Raw genomic sequence first — 20,379 nt, 5'->3', positions numbered from 1 at the left:
AGAGAATGTCAGAAAAAAAACAAATAGAAACATTAATTGGAACTATTTTTTTTTAAATTAATTAATTTATTTATTTATTTTTGGCTGTGTTGGGTCTTCGTTTCTGTGCAAGGGCTTTCTCCAGTTGCGGCGAGCGGGGACCACTCTTCATCGCGGTGCACGGGCCTCTCACTGTCGCGGCCTCTCCCGTTGCGGAGCACAGGCTCCAGACGTGCAGGCTCAGTAGTTGTGGCTCACGGGCCTAGTTGCTCCGTGGCATGTGGGATCCTCCCGGACCGGGGCACGAACCCGTGTCCCCTGCATTGGCAGGTGGATTCTCAACCACTGCGCCACCAGGGAAGCCCGGAACTATTTTTATATTAGCTCTACTTCAAACAATATGAAGAAGATATAAAAATATTTTACTACCTGACAGTTATGACTTTAGGAATCCAGGACCCTTTTGTCTGTCCATGGCAGTGAGCATTATTATTAGTTACTTTAGCTGAGTCTAAAGAAGCCATCTGAAATACTGATACAAATCAGCAAGAAAATGTCAGTTCTTGATGGTGAGTTTGGTTCTCAGCTAAAATTCTGATGTTTCTCTAAAAAAGGTATTAGTCCCTGCCCAGTTCCAAATTACAAATTCTTAAAGTGGTCTGTATAGTTGTGCTGTTAGTGTGTTTTTTTTCTTTTTAATTCTCTAACACCAATTTACCTCTTCAACCATATCTCGTATTACTTCCTTACATAAACTTTTGCTTTTATACTCAAGGCAAGACTTTATAGTTCCACTCCACACTTTGCATTTTCTACTTCCCTAAAACACCTGTCATTCTCCTATTCCTACAGGGAGTAAACAGAGAAAGACAAAGTCTCTCTTTCTTACACACACACACACACACACACACACACCCTACTATTCACCTAATTGGTAGGACAACACAGTTCTTACACACACACACACGCACACCCTACTATTCACCTAATTGGTAGGAAAACACAGTTCTTATTTCCTTTGTGAATCCCACTTCAACTACCCCAGCCCAGAGTTTTTCCTCAGCTTTGGACATCTATAGCTAATTCCAAGCATCTGACACATCACATTCTACTTTCTGTTGTTAATTATCTTTTTACAAAGAGATTCTTTCCATCTCACCAATCAGACTATAAATAAGTTAGGGGCATATAAAATAATTTTTTTTATTTTACTGTATTTTTTATTGAAATATAGTTGATTTACAATGTTGGGGTAGTTTCAGGTGTACAGCAGTGTGATTCAGTCATATGTATATATATTTTTTCAGACTCTTTTCCCATATAGGCTATTAGAAAACATTGAGAAAATAGCTTATTAATCTTTATATCCCTGTCTTCACCAAAACACTTTGTACATATATACCTAATCAATGTTTCTTTTTGACTAGCAGGTAAGTTTTGAGATATAAAATTGCCAAGAGACTAGTACATATAGTCAAAGGAATAGGGAATTGTCACCATTAGAGGGGAGTGGGAGTTAGGGAAAATGAGGGGACAAGAGCACAGGAAAGCCCAATGGAAGGAATTTACATTTGCTACAGTGGGCAACAGGAAGCCACTCTTGGTAATGATTTAAAAATGAAAAAAAAAATCAAACTAGTGTGGGATAAACTTAAGAAAGGTTCTGAAGGCCAGAAACAGGAGACTGAATTTATGCTAGAGAGTGTCAAGATGCCTAAAATAGAAACTATCAAGGAGTGGAAGGTTTGGAGGAAGAAAGCGATGTGGCTCTATCTCAAGTTCCTCAGAAGAGGTGGCCATTAGTTAACAGCCAACAGAACTGAGTGAAGCAGAGGCCTGGACTCAAGGGAAGTCAATCTATTAAGGACATTTGGCACTCCACCAAGAATAAGAAGAACTCAAAAGAACAGACTTGTCTTCACTTTTCTCTCCCAAACTATAATTTTTCATAATTGTATTGATTTAATAAATCATTCAGGCCAGTAAAGGCATTTGAAAATCCTCAACAGGCTTAAGATTTTACTTATTATGGATAAGACTGAGCCCTATAGAGCACAGAAGTCTATATCTCTTAATAGGATAAAAGAGAACGGAATAGTTCATCACTGGTAGTAACTTACCCTCACCAGTACAGTTTCTACCTTTGCCTTGTGTGGCTCCATTTCACTCCAGAAATCTCCACTTTGTGACATCTAATGACCTACATCATATGCATGTTGCCTTATTTCATTCATCCTTTTGCTAAACCATAACCACCCTGAGAACATCTCCTTGCTTATTTTCACTGTCACTGCCTTTTACATCATCCAATTACTCTTGTGCTATGCAACCAACCTACTCATCCTGAAACTTAGAAAACATCTGTTCCTTCTCAGTGCAATTCTGCTCTAGTTCCCTTCTGCAGCTAAAATCAGCCCTGAGTCATCAAAATGCGTCCAAGATACACTGATCTTGAAAAACCTTAAAATGCTTTAATTCCATCTATGCTCACAATGCATACACAACTTTGAGTCAAAAAATGAGAGACTGTTTTTCACTGTATCTAGCAAAACTACCACACCTGGTTGAAAAAAATATCTTGCAAATGAGGTACTAACTTTTTCTTTCTGAGCTAGTCAGAGCACACAAAATGCTCAGGTGATTTGTTTATATACCTGATTTCTTCCCAGCTGGTTCTTGAAGAAATAGATTTCTAGAGACTATTTCAAATTAATAACCATATAATACTTTCACCCAAATCTCTTGGATATTAAAAAGTAATAAAGGCAAAATAAAAAGCATTTAATTCAAAAGGAAAACAACTAGGAGGGTTGGCCCTTCTAAAAAATCATGGCTGAGGAGAAATATATGACACAATAAACTCCAAACTAGACACTTTGTGAACAAAAAGGAAAACACTCCATAACTATATCAGAAGATATTTTAATTAGAAGCCTTTTAATATTTCAGCAATTCACAAATGTTCTCAATACAAGAACTCTCAGCTCTTACAATTAACAACTAATGAACATAAACACTCAACAATGACTAAATAAGTAGTAGAAGTAAGATTATAACTTTGAGCTCTTTATACTCCCATCTCTTTGGATGTAAATAAACCACAAGGACTCTACCTTGATCCTTGTGGTGGAACCACATTTCCTTTGGTCAAGTCATTTAGTACAATCCGTGTCTTAACTAGTATTATACCAATTACAGAGATAATTTTGGCCTGCTGTAAAATCAAAACTCAGAAGGGCTTCAAGAATTACAATAATATACTATATATGGTAATGCAACATAAATAGTAATTAGTACACTAAATAGTATACACTAAAATAATACTCCATAGGAGGCAATATAATGTAAACCACCTGTTGGCACTGTAACCTTCAGTGTGTCACTAAGCCTTCTACGTTTTCCTGATCTGTAAAACTGAAAATGCTACAAGTACCTACACTTTACAGGTTGTCTGAGAATTAATTAGAGCAGTGCCTGGCACTTGGTGCTCAATAAATGTTGGCTATAATATTTGTTTGCTTAATAACGGTACTAACCATTCATGCTTTTGGTTTTAAACAAGCATATTATCCTGCTTTCCTTTTTCGTGTTAGAAAGTTTTCAAATACTGACAAATAAGAAAAAAAAAAAAAAAAAAAGATGAGATACCCAAAGAGATATCAATATGGTTGTAACATTTGATGATAAAATGTAAAAAAAATATATATATACACATTAGGGGTACATTTAATTTAAATATTCATTTATACTATTTGTTTCTCAAAGTCTCAGCATCCTTTGAACCAAAAAAAAAGAAAAAAGTTTTATACGAAATGAATTTCCGACTAGAGAACTGTTTTTATTAAGACTTAGTAAGTTGAATCTGACTCTAAAATACTGCAATCTATTGAGAAGAAATTTTGGATAGGCAAACAACCTAAAATGTCATTTTATGTGTCTATCTATATAGATTCTGGATAGACTACTTTTTTTAAAAAGATATATAATGTGTGTTCACTGTTAATATTTTGACTATTACCAGACTAAATCTTAGCAGAAAACAATTAAAACTACTTTAACACTAGAAAGAACATATTATTTTAGCAGATGAATGACCACTTGTGAAGGTATTTCCTGGGTATCACAAATGTTCTGATCTGGTCACACTATAGAAAGAACTTAAATATTAATATTTAAAATATTTTAGTAAAACTGTAAATATCCAAATGGTACCTTACTGCTGACTTGTATTTGCAATATTAAATTTATAATAGTTTCTCCAAATCTTACATTTCATTGCATATAGTACAGTTTGTGAATTTCCTGAACTAGAAGCTTGTCATTTTTACTTACTGGCAAATAATTCTATAGAAAATGAAACTTTGGGATATGAAGAAAACAAATATCCACCTCACTATTTAGAAAAAAACTGTTTTAAGAGATAATTAGATTTATTTGACTATATTTTTAAATTCCTGTTTTAAGACAATTAAAGATCCTTCCTAATTTAGAGAGATTGGTTCAAGATGGCAGAGTAGAAGGACGTGCTCTCACTCCCTCTTGCAAGAGCACCAGAATCACAACTAACTGCTGAACAAACATCGACAGGAAGACACTGGAACTCACCAAAAGAAGATACCCCACATCCAAAGACAAAGGAGAGGCCACAGTGAAACGGTAGGAGGGGTGCAACCACAATATAATCAAATCCCATAACTGCTGGGTGGGTGACTCACAAACTGGAGACCACTTATACCACAGAAGTCCACCCACTGGAGTGAAGGTTCTGAGCCCCACGTCAGGCATGATATACTTAAAGTGATGAAAGGGAAGAACATACAACCAAGATTACTCCACCCGGCAAGGATCTCATTCAGATTCGATGGAGAAATCAAAATCTTTACAGACAAGCAAAAGCTAAGAGAATTCAGCACCACCAAACCAGCTCTACAACAAATGCTAAAGGAACTTCTCTAAGTGGGAAACACAAGAGAGTAAAAGGACCTACAAAAACAAGCCCAAAACATTAAGAAAATGGTCATAGGGACATACGTAGTGATAATTACCTTAAACGTGAATGGATTAAATGCTCCAACCAAAAGACACAGGCTCGCTGAATGGATACAAAAGCAAGACCCATATATATGCTGTCTACAAGAGACCCACTTCAGACCTAGGGACACATACAGACTGTAAGTGAGGGGATGGAAAAAGATATTCCATGCAAATGGAAATCAAAAGAAAGCTGGAGTAGCAATACTCATATCAGATAAAATAGACTTTAAAATAAAGAATGTTACAAAGGACAAGGAAGGACACTACATAATGATCAAGGGATCAATCCAAGAAGAAGATATAATAATTATAAATATTTATGCACCCAACATAGGAACACCTCAATACATAAAGCAACTGCTAACAGCTATAAAAGAGGAAATCGACAGTAACACAATAATAGTGGGGGACTTTAACTTAACACCTCCCTTACACCAATGGACAGATCATCCAAAATGAAAATAAATAAGGAAACACAAGCTTTAAATGATACAACAGACCAGATAGATTTAATTGATATTTATAGGACATTACATCCCAAAACAGCAGATTACACTTTCTTCTCAAGTGTGCATGGAACATTCTCCAGGTTAGATCACATCTTGGGTCACAAATCAAGCCTCAGTAAATTTAAGAAAATTGAAATCATATCAAGCATCTTTTCTGACCACAATGCTATGAGATTAGAAATCAATTACAGGGAAAAAAACGTAAAAAACACAAACACATGAAGGCTAAACAATACGTTACTAAATAACCAAGAGATCACTGAAGAAATCAAAGAGGAAATAAAAAAATACCTAGAGACAAATGACAATGAAAACACGACGATCCGAAACCTAAGGAATGCAGCAAAAGCAGTTCTAAGAGGGAAGTTTATAGCAATACAATCCTAACTCAAGAAACAAGAAAAATCTCAAAATAAACAATCTAACCTTACACCTAAAGGAACTAGAGAAAGAAGAACACACAAAACCCAAAGTTAGTAGAAGGAAAGAAATCATAAAGATCAGAGCAGAAATAAATGAAATAGAAACAAAGAAAACAATAGCAAAGATCAATAAAACTAAAAGCTGGTTCTTTCAGAAGATAAACTAAATTGATAAACCATTAGCCAGACTCATCAAGAAAAAGAGGGAGAGGACTCAAATCAATAAAATTAGAAATGAAAAAGGAGAAGTTGCAACAGACACTGCAGAAATACAAAGCATCCTAAGACACTACTACAAGCAACCCTATGCCAATAAAATCGACAACCTGGAAGAAATGGACAAATTCTTAGAAAGGTATAACCTTCCAAGACTGAACCAGGAAGAAACAGAAAATATGAACAGACCAATCACAAGTAATGAAATTGAAACTGTGATTAAAAATCTTACAACAAACAAAAGTCCAGGACCAGATGGCTTCACAGGTGAATTCTATCAAACATTTAGAGAAGAGCTAACACCCATCCTTCTCAAACTCTTCCAAAAAATTGCAGAGGAAGGAACACGCCCAAACTCATTCTACGAGGCCACCATCACCCTGATACCAAAGCCAAACAAAGATACTACAAAAAAAGAAAATTACAGACCAATATCACTGATGAATATAGATGCAAAAATCCTCAACAAAATACTAGCAAACAGAATCCAACAACACATTAAAGGGATCGTACACCATGATCAAGTGGGATTTAGTCCAGGGATGCAAGGATTCTTCAATATACGCAAATCAATCAATGTGATACACCATATCAACAAATTGAAGAAGAAAAACCACATGATCATCTCAATAGATGCAGAAAAAGCTTTTGACAAAATTCAACACCCATTTATGATAAAAGCTCTCCAGAAAGTGGGCACTGAGGAAACCTACCTCAACATAATAAAGGCCATATATGACAAACCCACAGCAAACATCATTCTCAATGGTGAAAAACTGAAACCATTTCCTCTAAGATCAGGAACAAGACAAGGATGTCCACTCTCACCACTATTATTCAACATAGTTTTGGAAGTCCTAGCCACAGCAATCAGAGAAGAAAAAGAAACAAAAGGAATCCAAATTGGAAAAGAAGAAGTAAAACTGTCACTGTTTGCAGATGACATGATATTGTACATAGAGAATCCTAAAGATGCCACCAGAAAACTACTAGAGCTAATCAATGAATTTGGTAAAGTTGCAGGATACAAAATTAATGCACAGAAATCTCTTGCATTCCTATACACTAATGATGAAATATCTGAAGGAGAAATTAAGGAAACACTCCCATTTACCATTGCAAGAAAAAGAATAAAATACCTAGGAATAAACCTACCTAGGGAGACAAAAGACCTGCATGTAGAAAACTATAAGACACTGATGAAAGAAATTAAAGATGATACAAACAGATGGAGAGATATACCATGTTCTTGGATTGGAAGAATCAATATTGTGAAAATGACTGTACTACCCAAAGCAAACTACAGATTCAATGCAATCCCTATCAAACTACCTATGGCATTTTTCACAGAGCTAGAACAAAAAGTTTTACAATTTGTATGGAAATACAAAAGACCCCGAATAGCCAAAGCAATCTTGAGAAAGAAAAATGGAGCTGGAGGAATCAGGCTCCCTGACTTCAGACTATACTACAAAGCTACAGTAATCAAGAAAGTATGGTACTGGCACAAAAACAGAAATATATATCAATGGAACAGGATAGAAAGCCCAGAGGTAAACCCACAGACCTCTGGTCAACTAATCTATGACAAAGGAGGCAAGGATATACAATGGAGAAAAGACAGTCTCTTTAGTAAGTGTGCTGGGAAAACTGGACAGCTACATGTAAAAGAATGAAATTAGAACACTCCCTAACACCACACACAAAAATAAACTCAAAATGGATTAAAGACCTAAATGTAAGGTCAGACACTATAAAACTCTTAGAGGAAAACATATGCAGAACACCCTATGACATAAATCACAGCAAGATCCTTTTTGACCCACCTCCTAGAGAAATGGAAATGAAAACAAAAATCAACAAATGGGACCTAATGAAACTTAAAAGCTTTTGCAAAGCAAAGGAAACTACAAATAAGACGAAAAGACAGCCCTCAGGATGGGAGAAAATATTTACAAATGAATCAACGGACAAAGGATTAATCTCCAATATATATAAATAGCTCATGCAGCTCAACAGTAAAAAAAAAAACAAAAAACCCAATCCAAAAATGGGCAGATGACCTAAATAGATATTTGTCCCAAGAAGACATACAGATGGCCAAGAAGCACGTGAAAAGCTGCTCAACATCACTAATTATTAGAGAAATATAAACCAAAACCACAATGAGGTAGCATCTCACACCAGTTAGAATTGGCATCATCAGAAAATCTACAAACAACAAATGCTGGAGAGGGTGTGGAGAAAAGGGAACCCTCCTGCACTATTTGTGGGAATGTAAATTGATACAATCACTATGGAGAACAGTATGGAGGTTCTTTAAAAAACTAAAAATAGAATTACCATATGACCCAGCAATCCCACTACTGGGCATATAAACAGAGAAAACCATAATTCAAAAAGACACATTCACCACAATGTTCTCTGCAGCACTATTTACAGTAGCCAGGTCATGGAAGCAACCTAAATGCCCATCGACAGACGAATGGATAAAGAAGACGTGGTACATATATACAGTGGAATATTACTCTGCCATAAAAAGGAACGAAATTGGGTCATCTGTAGAGACGTGGATGGATCTAGAGACTGTCACACAGAGTGAAGTAAGTCAGAAAGAGAAAAACAAATATCATATATTAACGCATATATGTGGAACCTAGAAAAATGGTACAGATGAACCGGTTTGCAGGGAAGAAATTGAGACACAGATGTAGAGGACAAACATATGGACACCAAGGGGGGAAAGCAGCAGGGGGTGGTGGTGGTCCTGTGATGATTTGGGAGATTGGGATTGACATATATACACTAATATGTATAAAACGGATAACTAATAAGAACCTGCTGTATAAAAAAATAAAATAAAATTCAAAGAAAAAAAAAAGGATCCCTCCTACCCGTAACTTACAATTACCATATCTACTTATGACAGAATATCACTTACTGCAGTAGTCTCAAACTTCTGAAGGTGCTCAAGGTACCAACTTTAATAGTGCCCATTACAAATCATTGGCAACATTAATGGATTTGTATTATCTAGTCTCAGAGTTTCATAGTTTGTTATTGTTCTCGAAGGGTCAACAAAGAGAACACCAGTCTGGAGCTTCCCTAGCTGCCTGAACCATGGCCATGATACACTTGAAATGGGTCTTTATTGCCACCTCTGCCTTGGGGGGGGCGGGGTTGTTTTTTCAAACTTTATTAGGCAAGCGGACAAGTAATATTCCTTCCTAACTGACTATTTACTGGAGAAATTATTTTTCTCCTTTTGTGCGAAAAAGTGAAATACATAACTTCTAGATGTCTAATGTACAATCTAGATCAGAAACCATGGCATTTGTCAGAAATATGACTTCTACAATAGTCATTTTAGATATTACCTTTTCTATTTACATGGTTGTCAGTGCGTTTGAAATTCTTTTTAGAAGTAAAACATTGGTAGGGAAAAAACCCAACAGGATAAGAAACACCATGTTATTTCCTTTCACCAAAATAGGATGTCCAGTGCATTATAAATATGTAAGTAAGCATGATACCATTTCCTTTTTTGAGAACATTTCAAAATTACAAAAAAGAATTGTTTAGTCTTTTTCTCTCCAAATCACACGTAACAAGAAGTCAGCTTGATATGATAGATCTGGTTTTCAAAAAAACTAGAATATGCTAAAATGATTTCTAATATTTTTCTATAAAGTGGCTAGCTCAAGAGAGATTGAAAGTAGTTGGAATATCCAGCTAAGAAAAATGCTTTCTTAATTGGAAAATAATTTGAGGACTAGATTTAAAATGTTCTCAGAATAATTCACAAAATCTACATTTCAAATAAAGTTACTGATGTTAATAACAATTTACAACCACAATCTTAAATTAGAAAGTAAAATTAATTTATATTGCCTCAAAGATATCCCAGCTCAAGAGATCAGAAAATAAAGTTTTAAGGCAGTAAATATGTATGTAATTAGAACCAGAGTTTTAAATACTCTGATGAACTTCATGGTAAATACTTGATGGTTTAAAACAACAACAACAACAACAAGCTCATAGATACAGAGAACAGATTAGTCGTTGCTGCAAGCAGGGGTGAGGGTGGGAGAAATGGATGAAGAAGGGGGTCAAAAGGTACAAACTTCCAATTATAAGGTAGATACGTCCTGGAGATGTAATGTTAACAGCAGGGTGACTATAGTTAATAATACTGCATTGTATATTTGAAAGTTGCTAAAAGAGTAGATCTTAAAAGTTCTCATCACAAGAAGAAATTGTTTTGTAACTATGTAAAGGGATGGATGTTAAGTAGACTTATTGTGGTGATCATTTTGCAATGTGTACAATATTGGATCATGATGTTTTACACCTGAAACTAATATGCTATATATCAACTATACCTCAATTAAAAAAAAAAACAACCAATATTTGGTTTTCTAGGCATTCTTCAATAATAATGTTAAATATTTATTTAGTGTTTTTATGTCTCAGGCACTAGGCTAATTGCTGAGGATACAGAAGTACACAAGACACAGCCCAGCCCTATGGGACTCATATTCTTGCAAACAGATAAATTTTTTAAGGACATGAAGGTAAGAATACTGAAACTGAAACATGTATGACCACAGGCCTTAAGTGTTATCAGTTTTGGCAATAACATGGCCGAAAGCACCTTGGTAAAAATGGCAGGAAAACTACTGCTATTGAATACTTTCTGAAACCCTAAGTCTGCAGTTTCGATGTGATTTGTTGGTAACAATGCATGATTTTTAACATCCAGAAAGTTACTAGATGGGCTCACTAGAGAGCCCAGCAGTGGCCCTGAAGCACTCTGTCAGCAAGTGTGCAGGATAAAATGCTGTCAGCAACTTAATAGTTATTGCATATAAGTAGAGAGACTTTTGGCTTCCATCACAGTTTGTGAGTTGTTTGTTTTTTTTAAAGTTTTTTTTCACTTTCTGAATCTGCTTTCAACAAAGAAATACCCATGTCTGCTCTGATTACTGCAACATGAGACACTGAAAATTTGCCTCTCCACTCACAGTACTACAGAAAACTGAGCCATTATTCAATGAATATGGCACACTAATCTAGATCTGCTTCCACTGCTTTCTCTCAATTTCTCACTCATCTCTGTTTCTTTCTGTTTTTTTCATCTATGGGGATCTTACCTTTATTTGTCTCTCTAGCCTCAAAATACATGAAATCACTTGGAAGACAGAGTAGGCACAGAAGTCTCTCTGTTTATGAGAATTAGGGTCTTTTTGAAATAGAAAATAGCTTTGCTTGGCTCCATAAAACATCTTAAGTCACTTCTCATTTATCTTTTCCTATACTCTCTTCCTCCCTCTCCCCAGCAACTATGACATCGCATCACTTTCTTCCCCTCCAAAGCCACTCCGAGGACTATCATCAACTCAGGGGCAGGTAAGCTTCCTCACCATCGCCTGCACTGCATCAATGTGGCAGATGGCAGCATTAGCTGGACAAGTCCTACCCTGCAGCAGTGTTTGCCAAACTGTGAGTCGTGACCCATTTTCCAAACAGAGAAGTTAATTTAGTGGGTTGAGACCCACATTTAAAAACTAAATCAATGGAAAAATAAACTGAACAGAATGGAAAATCATACTTATTTTGAAACTTTGGTTTATGTTGTGTGTGTATAAATACACATATGTGTATGTGTGCTAGAACTCAATGAAAATACACTTCTTACATTCCTACAGGTCATGGTGATAAGTTTGGAAGCCACTAAACTATGATACTCAGTTCTAGGCCTGCATCTATATCTGATGTAATACTTCAGATATTTTAGAGATTTAAAATATGGATGTTGGGGCTTCCCTGGTGGCGCAGTGGTTGGAAGTCCGCCTGCCAATGCAGGGGACACGGGTTCGAGCCCTGGTCTGGGAAGATCCCACATGCCGCGGAGCGGCTAGGCCCGTGAGCCACAACTGCTGAGCCTGCGCGTCTGGAGCCTGTGCTCCGCAACGGGAGAGGCCGCGACAGTGAGAGGCCCGTGCACCGCGATGAAGAGTGGCCCCTGCTCGCCACAACTGGAGAAAGCCCTTGCACAGAAACTAAGACCCAACACATCCAAAAATAAATAAATAAATTTAAAATCTACCTATTCTGAACCTATCTCTAACTTCAATGTACTCTTAAAAAAATAAATAAATAAAATAAAATAAAATATGGATGTTAAATAATTTCCTTTAGTAAAAAGTGTTGATCTAATGAGCCACACATTTTCTAAAACATCATCAGTCAGTGAACAAAACAAATCAGTTTTCCTAGTTTTTTCAGTATTTCCTAAGAGAGACCCCAAATAAATACTTTATCTTTAAATTTAATTTACCCTAAAAATTAAAATTGACACATTATTAGGCATTTCAAAGATATTTTTAAGTAACAAATAACAATCCAAGCTCAATATACCTGAAAAGGAAAAATATTCTACTTTTTTTAATTTAAAAAAGTCTGAGGGAATGGTTTGATGGATTTTCAAATATGATTTCAAAAATGAAGAAGAGATCACTATTTCCTTTCATCTATTGCATATGTATATGAATACAAACACCAATTTTACACCAATTTTATATTTCCTGGGCTGTAAAGAGACTTAAAAACTGAAGCTCAGAAAGCCTAGAGTATGAGACTGTGACTAATGGCACCCAGTCTCTCAGCAGGGATGGAACCAAGCTCTGAGGCAGAGAATAACCCAGCTGTACTGACTATAAAATAACTGCCTCAGAGTAACAGTTATATTCCTTACATTTCACATATGGCTGCTGCATGGAATTCATAGTTAAAATACAAAAGACATTTTTCAGCCATTCCACAGTGTCAAAGTGAAAACTGTATGTGACTCAGCCTCACAGCTTCACACACTTCTTGGGCTGTCAAGAGGCAACTAATACCAAGCCTGGTGGAGAGGGACAGCCCTGTGGCTCTGAGACTTTCCATAACGATCCTTGAGTTGACTAAAAGTGATGTTGACAGGCTTCAATCCTTCTTGGTTTTATGGATTATGGCTGGTAAGTGGAGTCTCCAGGACTAGAACCCTATGAGAATAGCACTGAGAAATTTACTGCACCGTAAAATGCTTTAGAAAACAACACAGAATAATAGGTATAAAATGTAAACTATTGGGACTTCCCTGGTGGCTCAGTGGTTAAGAATCTGCCTACCAATGAAGGGGACATGGGTTCGATCACTGGTCCGGGAAGATCCCACATGCCGCGGAGCAACTAAGCCCGTGCGCCACAACTACTGAGCCTGCGCTCTAGAGCCCACGAGCCACAACTACTGAGCCCACGCGCCACAACTACTGAAGCCCACGTGCCTAGAGCCTGTGCTCCGTAACAAGAGAAGCCACCACAATGAGAAGCCCTCGCACCGCAATGAAGAGTTGCCCTCGCTCGCCACAACTAGAGAAAGCCCGTGCACAGCAACAAAGACCCAATGCAGCCAAAAATAAATAAATAAATAAAATTTAAAATAAATAAATAAAATGTAAACTATTATTTAAACTTGACCATGTCTACAAAAATAAACTATGAACAATAGAATTATATACGCACTGAATTAAGATAAAGGTATTATGCAAAGATATACAGAAATAACCACCCCTCCACCCCAAAAAGCTTCTGACAACTTGAAAGCATACAAATAAGAATTAAGTAAAATTTTACTTTTTTCAAAACTTCCCTTTTGAATTTCAAAGACTACATATAAAGATATAATGAAACATATCTCTTACTTAAGAAAACCCTAAGTCACACACAGCCCAGTACATCCAGAAACTTATCTTAATCTCAATAGAGTTGAAAGAAGTTAGTCTTGGATGAGGGTGAAACCTACTTCATTTACAGCACTAAACAATAGCTGTGGATATGTGAGGCAATTCTTTTCTTACTCTGTATTACAACTCATTATAAAATGATCAGTGTTTTATTTAGTTTATCATATTTTAGTTTAAAATAAGAGAATAATCATGCATGTTTAAAATCAAGTTCTTCAGATGACAAATTTCCCATGAAAACTTATTCTGATGACTTTCAGAAGATGTTAAGAGATATGAAAGGTAAAGTTGGAATAACTTCCTCTAAAAATAATGAAACCTGAAACTAGCATGAAGATGTACTGGTCTAAGACTGTAATGAAGTCCCATGTTTGTACACACTGGTATCTTTACCTAGGGCTTGGACAGAAAACTAAAACTAAAAGATGGGTAATAATGGGAGAGGGAGGGAGGGAGAGACAGAGAGAGAGAGAAAGAGTGGTTGTAACAATTCATGTTATATGCTAATAGTACATACAACTATTGTCACGCTATAGCAAATTTTCTGAACTCATTTAACACTAGCCCAAATATCCACCATCCTTTTTGTGTTTTCCTTTTTCTCTTTCTGATCTTTATAAATTGGAGCTCCTTTTTAGAAATACAAATGTAAAATGCCACTTTAACAAATGTAGCCTCTAACACCAAGCCACTCACACTTAGTCCTATGATGTTAATAAATGAGAATTCCTTTTCCTAAATATTCAAATGAAAAATTTTCTATCTTGATTTATAAAAAAAAAAATTCAACCAATACTCTCTTAAGAAAGCAAAACAGTTTCCATTTATTAAAGGTTATATCTGATATCTATGCCACACAGTACAGCATCATTACATTTAGTTTTAACAGCAAACAAATACTGGTATTTCATGTCCAGAAGAAGTCAGATGCAAGGCAAGGGGCAGGGAATGAACCTTAAATTTCTACCCTAATCTCAAGCATTTAAACTATGATTTTTAAAAATTGTTTTCCAATTAACTTACAAGCATTCTAATCAGGTAGGGATCTATACAGCATTTTCGTAAGAACCACAGGAATTATAAAAGAACTTCAACAATTAATGAGGATAAGAAATCCTTTCACAGTACATGAGAGAAACCTTTCCCATAGCAACATCAAAGGAAAAAGATGCCCTAAAATAATGGACTTTTTTCTATTGAGTTGATTATCCAGGCATAAAGGGTTGACAAAGGATTGACCTTTGTCACTGGGCTTGTTAGAAAGGGCTTGGATAAAGAAAATGATATGTTAATGAATCAGGTGAGTGATGGAGGAATCACCCTCATACATAACATACATTTATGTTTTTGAGACAACATGTAACACACACACACACGCACAAATTCTACCCTTCCTTAAATATATCAGATAAGCCTCTCACTTTTTCATTATTTCAGTTCTAATACAGAGAAACAGGATTTTCCAAACCAATGGACAGAAAAAAAATTGGGCTTTTAGAAATGTTTCTGCTGAAACTTATTAGAATTCCTGCCTCTACTGGAGAATTTGGTGAACAGGATAGTGAGGGAGGTTTATGAAGAGACTCTTGCCAACTCCACTTGTGTTCCAGGGATGTTAAAAATAGAATTTAAAAAAATGTACCTGAATGCTTGTCATTACTTAGGGAATCAGAAACGTTCAAGAGGGTCCACAACTTAAGACCCTAATGTGGACTTCTGAGAGTGTCTTAAGTTAAATTAAGGAAGGTATTTAAAGAAGTGCTGATGCTATGGTAGCTAAAGAAGGTTTTTCATTTTAAAATGTCAATAATGTGACTAAACTGCTTCAGTATTAAATATCTTATATGTCCTATTCAGGCTCAGTCTATTCTGAAAAATCTTTGTTTTTCAAAGCATAAAAATATGTCATGTATGTAGGGGGAAAGGAATTCAAAATCACATCCGACAAATAAACGTGAGAAAAATAATTAACTCATGGAGCCAAGAAACAAATGTGAGGAAAAATCCAATACTAAACCAAAAAACAAATCAAATTTTACAGGTCTGTCAGAAAACATTAATAAAGTTAAAATAACAAAGGAAAAGGATGACTGCAAACCTTTCTTTTTATTTACTGCCTTGAATGTTCATAATATTATTCCACGTTTTACAAGAAAGCCTAGTTGGAATCTGTGCTTCAACCCTCAACTAATATTGCTATAAAAACAATTTTTGACAAAAAATTGAATGCTTTCCCTCTAAGATCAAGAACAAGGCAAGGATGTCTGTTCTCACCATTTCTAATCAACTTTGTACTGTAGGTTTTAGCCAGTGCACTAAAGCAAGAAAAAGCAATAAAAGGTATCAATATCAAGATCAGAAAGGAAAAAGAAAAGTGCCTATTAGTAGATGACATAATCATTTATGTAGAAAATCCTATGAAAGCTACAAAAAAGCTACTAGAATTACTAATTGAGTATAGTAAAGTTGTAGGATTTAAAGTAAACACACAAAATTTAATCATCTTTTTATTTACTAGCAATGAACAATCGTAAATTGAAATAAAAAATACTTTTAAAATAGCATCACAAATACAAAATATTTACACATAAATTTACTTTTAAATGTGCAAGACTAACACACTGAAACAATGAAATACTGCTGAGAGACATTAAAGATCTAAATAAATGGAGAAATATGTGGCTTTGATGAATTGTAAGATTCAACACTGTTATGATGCCATTTCTCTTCAAATTGATTTCCAGATTCAACGTGATCCAGATCAAAATTCCAGCAGGTATTTTTACAGAAATTGACAAGATGATTCTAACATTCACATGGAAATTAAAGGAACCCAGAGTAGTCTAAACAACTTTGAAAAAGAACAAAGTTTCAGGATTTACACTACCTGACTTCATGACTTAATTCTAAAGCTACAAAAATCAAGACAGTGCAATATTGGTAGAGGGATAGATACATAGGTCAATGGAACAGAATAAAGAGCTCAGAAATAGACTCACACACACATGGTGAATTGATTTTCAACTAAGATGCAAAGGCACTTCAATGGTGGAAAGAATACCCTTTTTTAACAAATGGTTTCGGAACAACTGGATATCCACGGGCCAAAACAAGGTTGGGGTGTAGGGGGACAACATTCCTCTATGCCTTGAACCTTGCATCATATACAAAAATTAACTCCACTGGATAATAAACTTAAATGTAAAACCTAGAACTATAAAGATTCTAGAAGAATACATAGGAGAATAATCTTTTGGCCTTTGGACTAGGCAAATATTTCTTAGATCAACACTAAAAGCAAGAACCGTGAAAAAAAACTAATAAACTGAACTTCACCAACATTAAGAATTTTTGCTCTTTGAGGATCCTGTTAAAAGAAATCCCATATCTGATAAAGGGCTTACATCCAGAAGATATATAAAGAATGCTCAAAACTCAACGGTAAGAAAACAAAAAACCCAGTTAAAAAACGGCAAGTTTTGAACACACACTTCACTAGAGATGTACAGATGGCAAATAAGTACATGAGAAGATGCTCAACATTATTAGTCATTACAGAAATGCAAATTAAAACTCCAATGAATTTCTATATACCTATAAGAATGACTAAACTTAAAAAGACTGACCATACCAAATGTTGATGATGATATGGAGGAACTGGCACTCACCCTGCTGGTGGGGAAATAGTTTGGTAGTTTCTTAAAAAGTTAAAACATACAACTGCCATTTAACTCAGCCATTTTGGTCTTAGGTATTTACCCAAGAGAAATGAAAATATATGTCCATACAGAGACTTGTACACAAATGTTCACAGCAGCTTTATTTATAATAGTCAAAAAGTAGAAACAACCCAAATGTCTCTCAACGTGTGAAAGGATAAAGAAACTGTGCTAAAACCATATAATGAAATACTACTCAGCAATAAAAAAGAATGAACTACTGAAGTGTAACAACATGGGTGAATCTCAAAATAATAACACTGAATGAAAGAAGCTAAAAGAGAGAGAGAAAGAAATACAGTATGATCCATTTATATAAAATTCTGGAAAGTGCAAATTAATCTATAATGATTAGATCAGTGGTCACCTGGGGACTGAAAAAGAAAAAGGAAGGGCAGGACGGGGGAGTTCAAAGGGGCACAAGGAAACTTTTAGGGGTGATGGATATGTTCATTATCTTGATTGTGGTGATAGTTTCACAAGGGTATGTCAAATTGTACAGTTTAAATATGTATATTTTACTGTATGCCTATTATACCTCAATAAAGCTGTCAAAAAATTCTATTGGTAAAAAGGGTAATGTGGCTCTAAACTGTACTCTTAACTAATCACTGAAGTGCAATGGTCAAAATTAACACTACTAAGGGCAAGATTATTAAACTAATCGATTCACTGAAAAACTGAATTACTTTTTCATCAGAGATATGCAAAAACAAATGAAATTAATAATTCACATTCCCAAATTTTTGTGATAGTTATTTGCAGGGTTTTGGTGGGTTCTCGACGAGTGAACTGTATCTAGGAAAAATATACTAGAAAATGAACAACCATACCTTGATTTGTGCAAAGGGTCTTTCATAACCTCCAACATAGAGAAGGCCAACATTCTGAGGAAGTAACCTGCAAAGGAAAAAAAAGCATTATTTATAAAATACTCTTCCTTAAATATGAGGTTGTATAATTACCAAAATTTGTATAATAGATACCGACTATGAAAAAATTAATATCTATGCAATTATTCTTGTCTTTTTGCACGATGGAATAGTAACCAGCAAAGGAATAATTCTTATACTTCAGAAAATGATGGGTAAATATTGAGAATGGCAACTTAAATGTAAAACAGTCTAACACACTAGTAATTCTAGCAAAATTACTACATAGGGGAGAATTAAAAGAAGCAATGCATATATTTAAAAATCTATAAAAGTTCAATTCAAGAAACACTCACTGTGTGTCTATACTATGCACTATGGAGATAATACAAACCTAAACAGTTCAGTCCCAAAATTTAACAGGAAAACCAGATACACAATTAACCCTAACAAAAAGTGGCCTCTGATAAATGCTATTCTAGAGGTATTTGCCATTGCAAAGTAGTGGAGTGAGAAATACCTTCTATGGAGGGAGCTGGAGAAGCCTGAAGAGGAATTTAGGCTTAACTTTTAAAGGGTTGGTAAGGCAAAGGGAGAAATTTTAAACTATATCCTGAGAATGCAGAAGGTTTGAAACCAAAAGTAAACAAGTCTGGCTGAAGTAAGGGATAAGTTAGTCAGACATGAAAACCCAAAGAAGGTTTGGAATGGGCCATGAAGAACGTCAAATGTCTTATCTATATTTCATAAGTAATATTTATTTTTTTGTACAGACAATAAATGCACATGAAAATAAAAATCAAACCATCTAGAGGGTGGGGGTAAAATGGTTACCTTCCCGGCATCATTCCTTCCTTCCTATTTAAAGAGGGCTATCATTCTTGACTACACTGAAACACTGTGAATAAGGAAATACCATCATTAGAACTATGCTTGTGGAGCATGTAGTCGTGCTGGGTATGAGAAGGTCATAATTAAATTAATTACTCTACGGTATCTTGTAATCACTGTCACCAGGTGAGTGTGAGATGGTTGTATGATTAGTGAAGGGGAGAATACACCAACCCAAAATACACCACCTTGACGTGTGGATTATTTTGAGCTGAAGGCAATCAAGACCTAGGAGACTCAGGAAAAACTTTTACCTCTCTAGTAACTGCCTAAAAGAACTTAGATAGGGGGCCTGGCCCAGAAAGAGAGCTATTACCATAGATAACGTTTTTATCTGAAAGACCTATCTGCATGGCAGGGCAGACTTCTAAATACAAAACATCTGTTCTTCTCATCATCCTGTTAGCTTTGAACCCCATCCCCTTTGAAGACCCAGGCCCTTATCCCATTCCTTAGCACAGGATGGCACATAAGCCTCAACTGCTCGACCTACCCTTGAGTCTCTTATCTTTGGGGATCCCGTACATACTAACTTAAATATGTTTTTCTCCTGTTAATCTGTCCTATGTCAATTTAATTATTACACCAAAGAACCTAGAAGGAAAGAAGGGGAAATTTTTCTACCCCTACTTAACCTTCCACTGACTTGATCTAGTAAGACTAATAAAGTTCACTCTTAAAGCACCTCAGATTTTATGAAATAGGTAGATAGATATTCTATCTCCTAGCAACATCCTCTGTTCCCTACATTCTTTAAAGGCCTATAAAGTACTGAAGGCCACTAAAGGAAAGCTAATAGCTGGCAAACACAATAATAAATTAAACCAATTTAGCAAAAAGCTACAGTACTTAAGTTCGGCATGTGAGTGATACTTACAGTTATGCCTTTTAGCATGTTGTTGAAGGTTACAAACATGACTAAAGGGATATTTGTTCACTGGATGCAAGTAG

The 20,379-nt window shown here is 35.5% G+C and overlaps 1 protein-coding gene across 5 annotated transcripts in view; it reads right to left on the bottom strand.

Annotated features, from left to right (window-relative positions):
* The window catches only part of RNGTT (RNA guanylyltransferase and 5'-phosphatase), a 323,844-nt gene that overhangs the window by 119,911 nt on the left and 183,554 nt on the right, over positions 1-20,379 (bottom strand). For 4 of the 5 annotated variants that reach the window (XM_036871771.1, XM_036871768.1, XM_036871767.1 and 1 more), the window contains exon 14: positions 18,499-18,565. In XM_036871771.1, the coding sequence (XP_036727666.1) occupies positions 18,499-18,565 (67 nt within the window). Of the gene's footprint in view, positions 1-16,030; positions 16,262-18,498; positions 18,566-20,379 lie in introns of those variants that run through there. The other variant, XM_036871770.1, reaches the window with a different exon arrangement.

Source organism: Balaenoptera musculus, chromosome 12 (assembly GCF_009873245.2).
Source record: "Balaenoptera musculus isolate JJ_BM4_2016_0621 chromosome 12, mBalMus1.pri.v3, whole genome shotgun sequence".
Lineage (NCBI taxonomy): Eukaryota > Metazoa > Chordata > Mammalia > Artiodactyla > Balaenopteridae > Balaenoptera > Balaenoptera musculus.
Note: the sequence above shows the minus strand (reverse complement) of the source record. Positions and strands in the feature narration are given on the sequence as shown.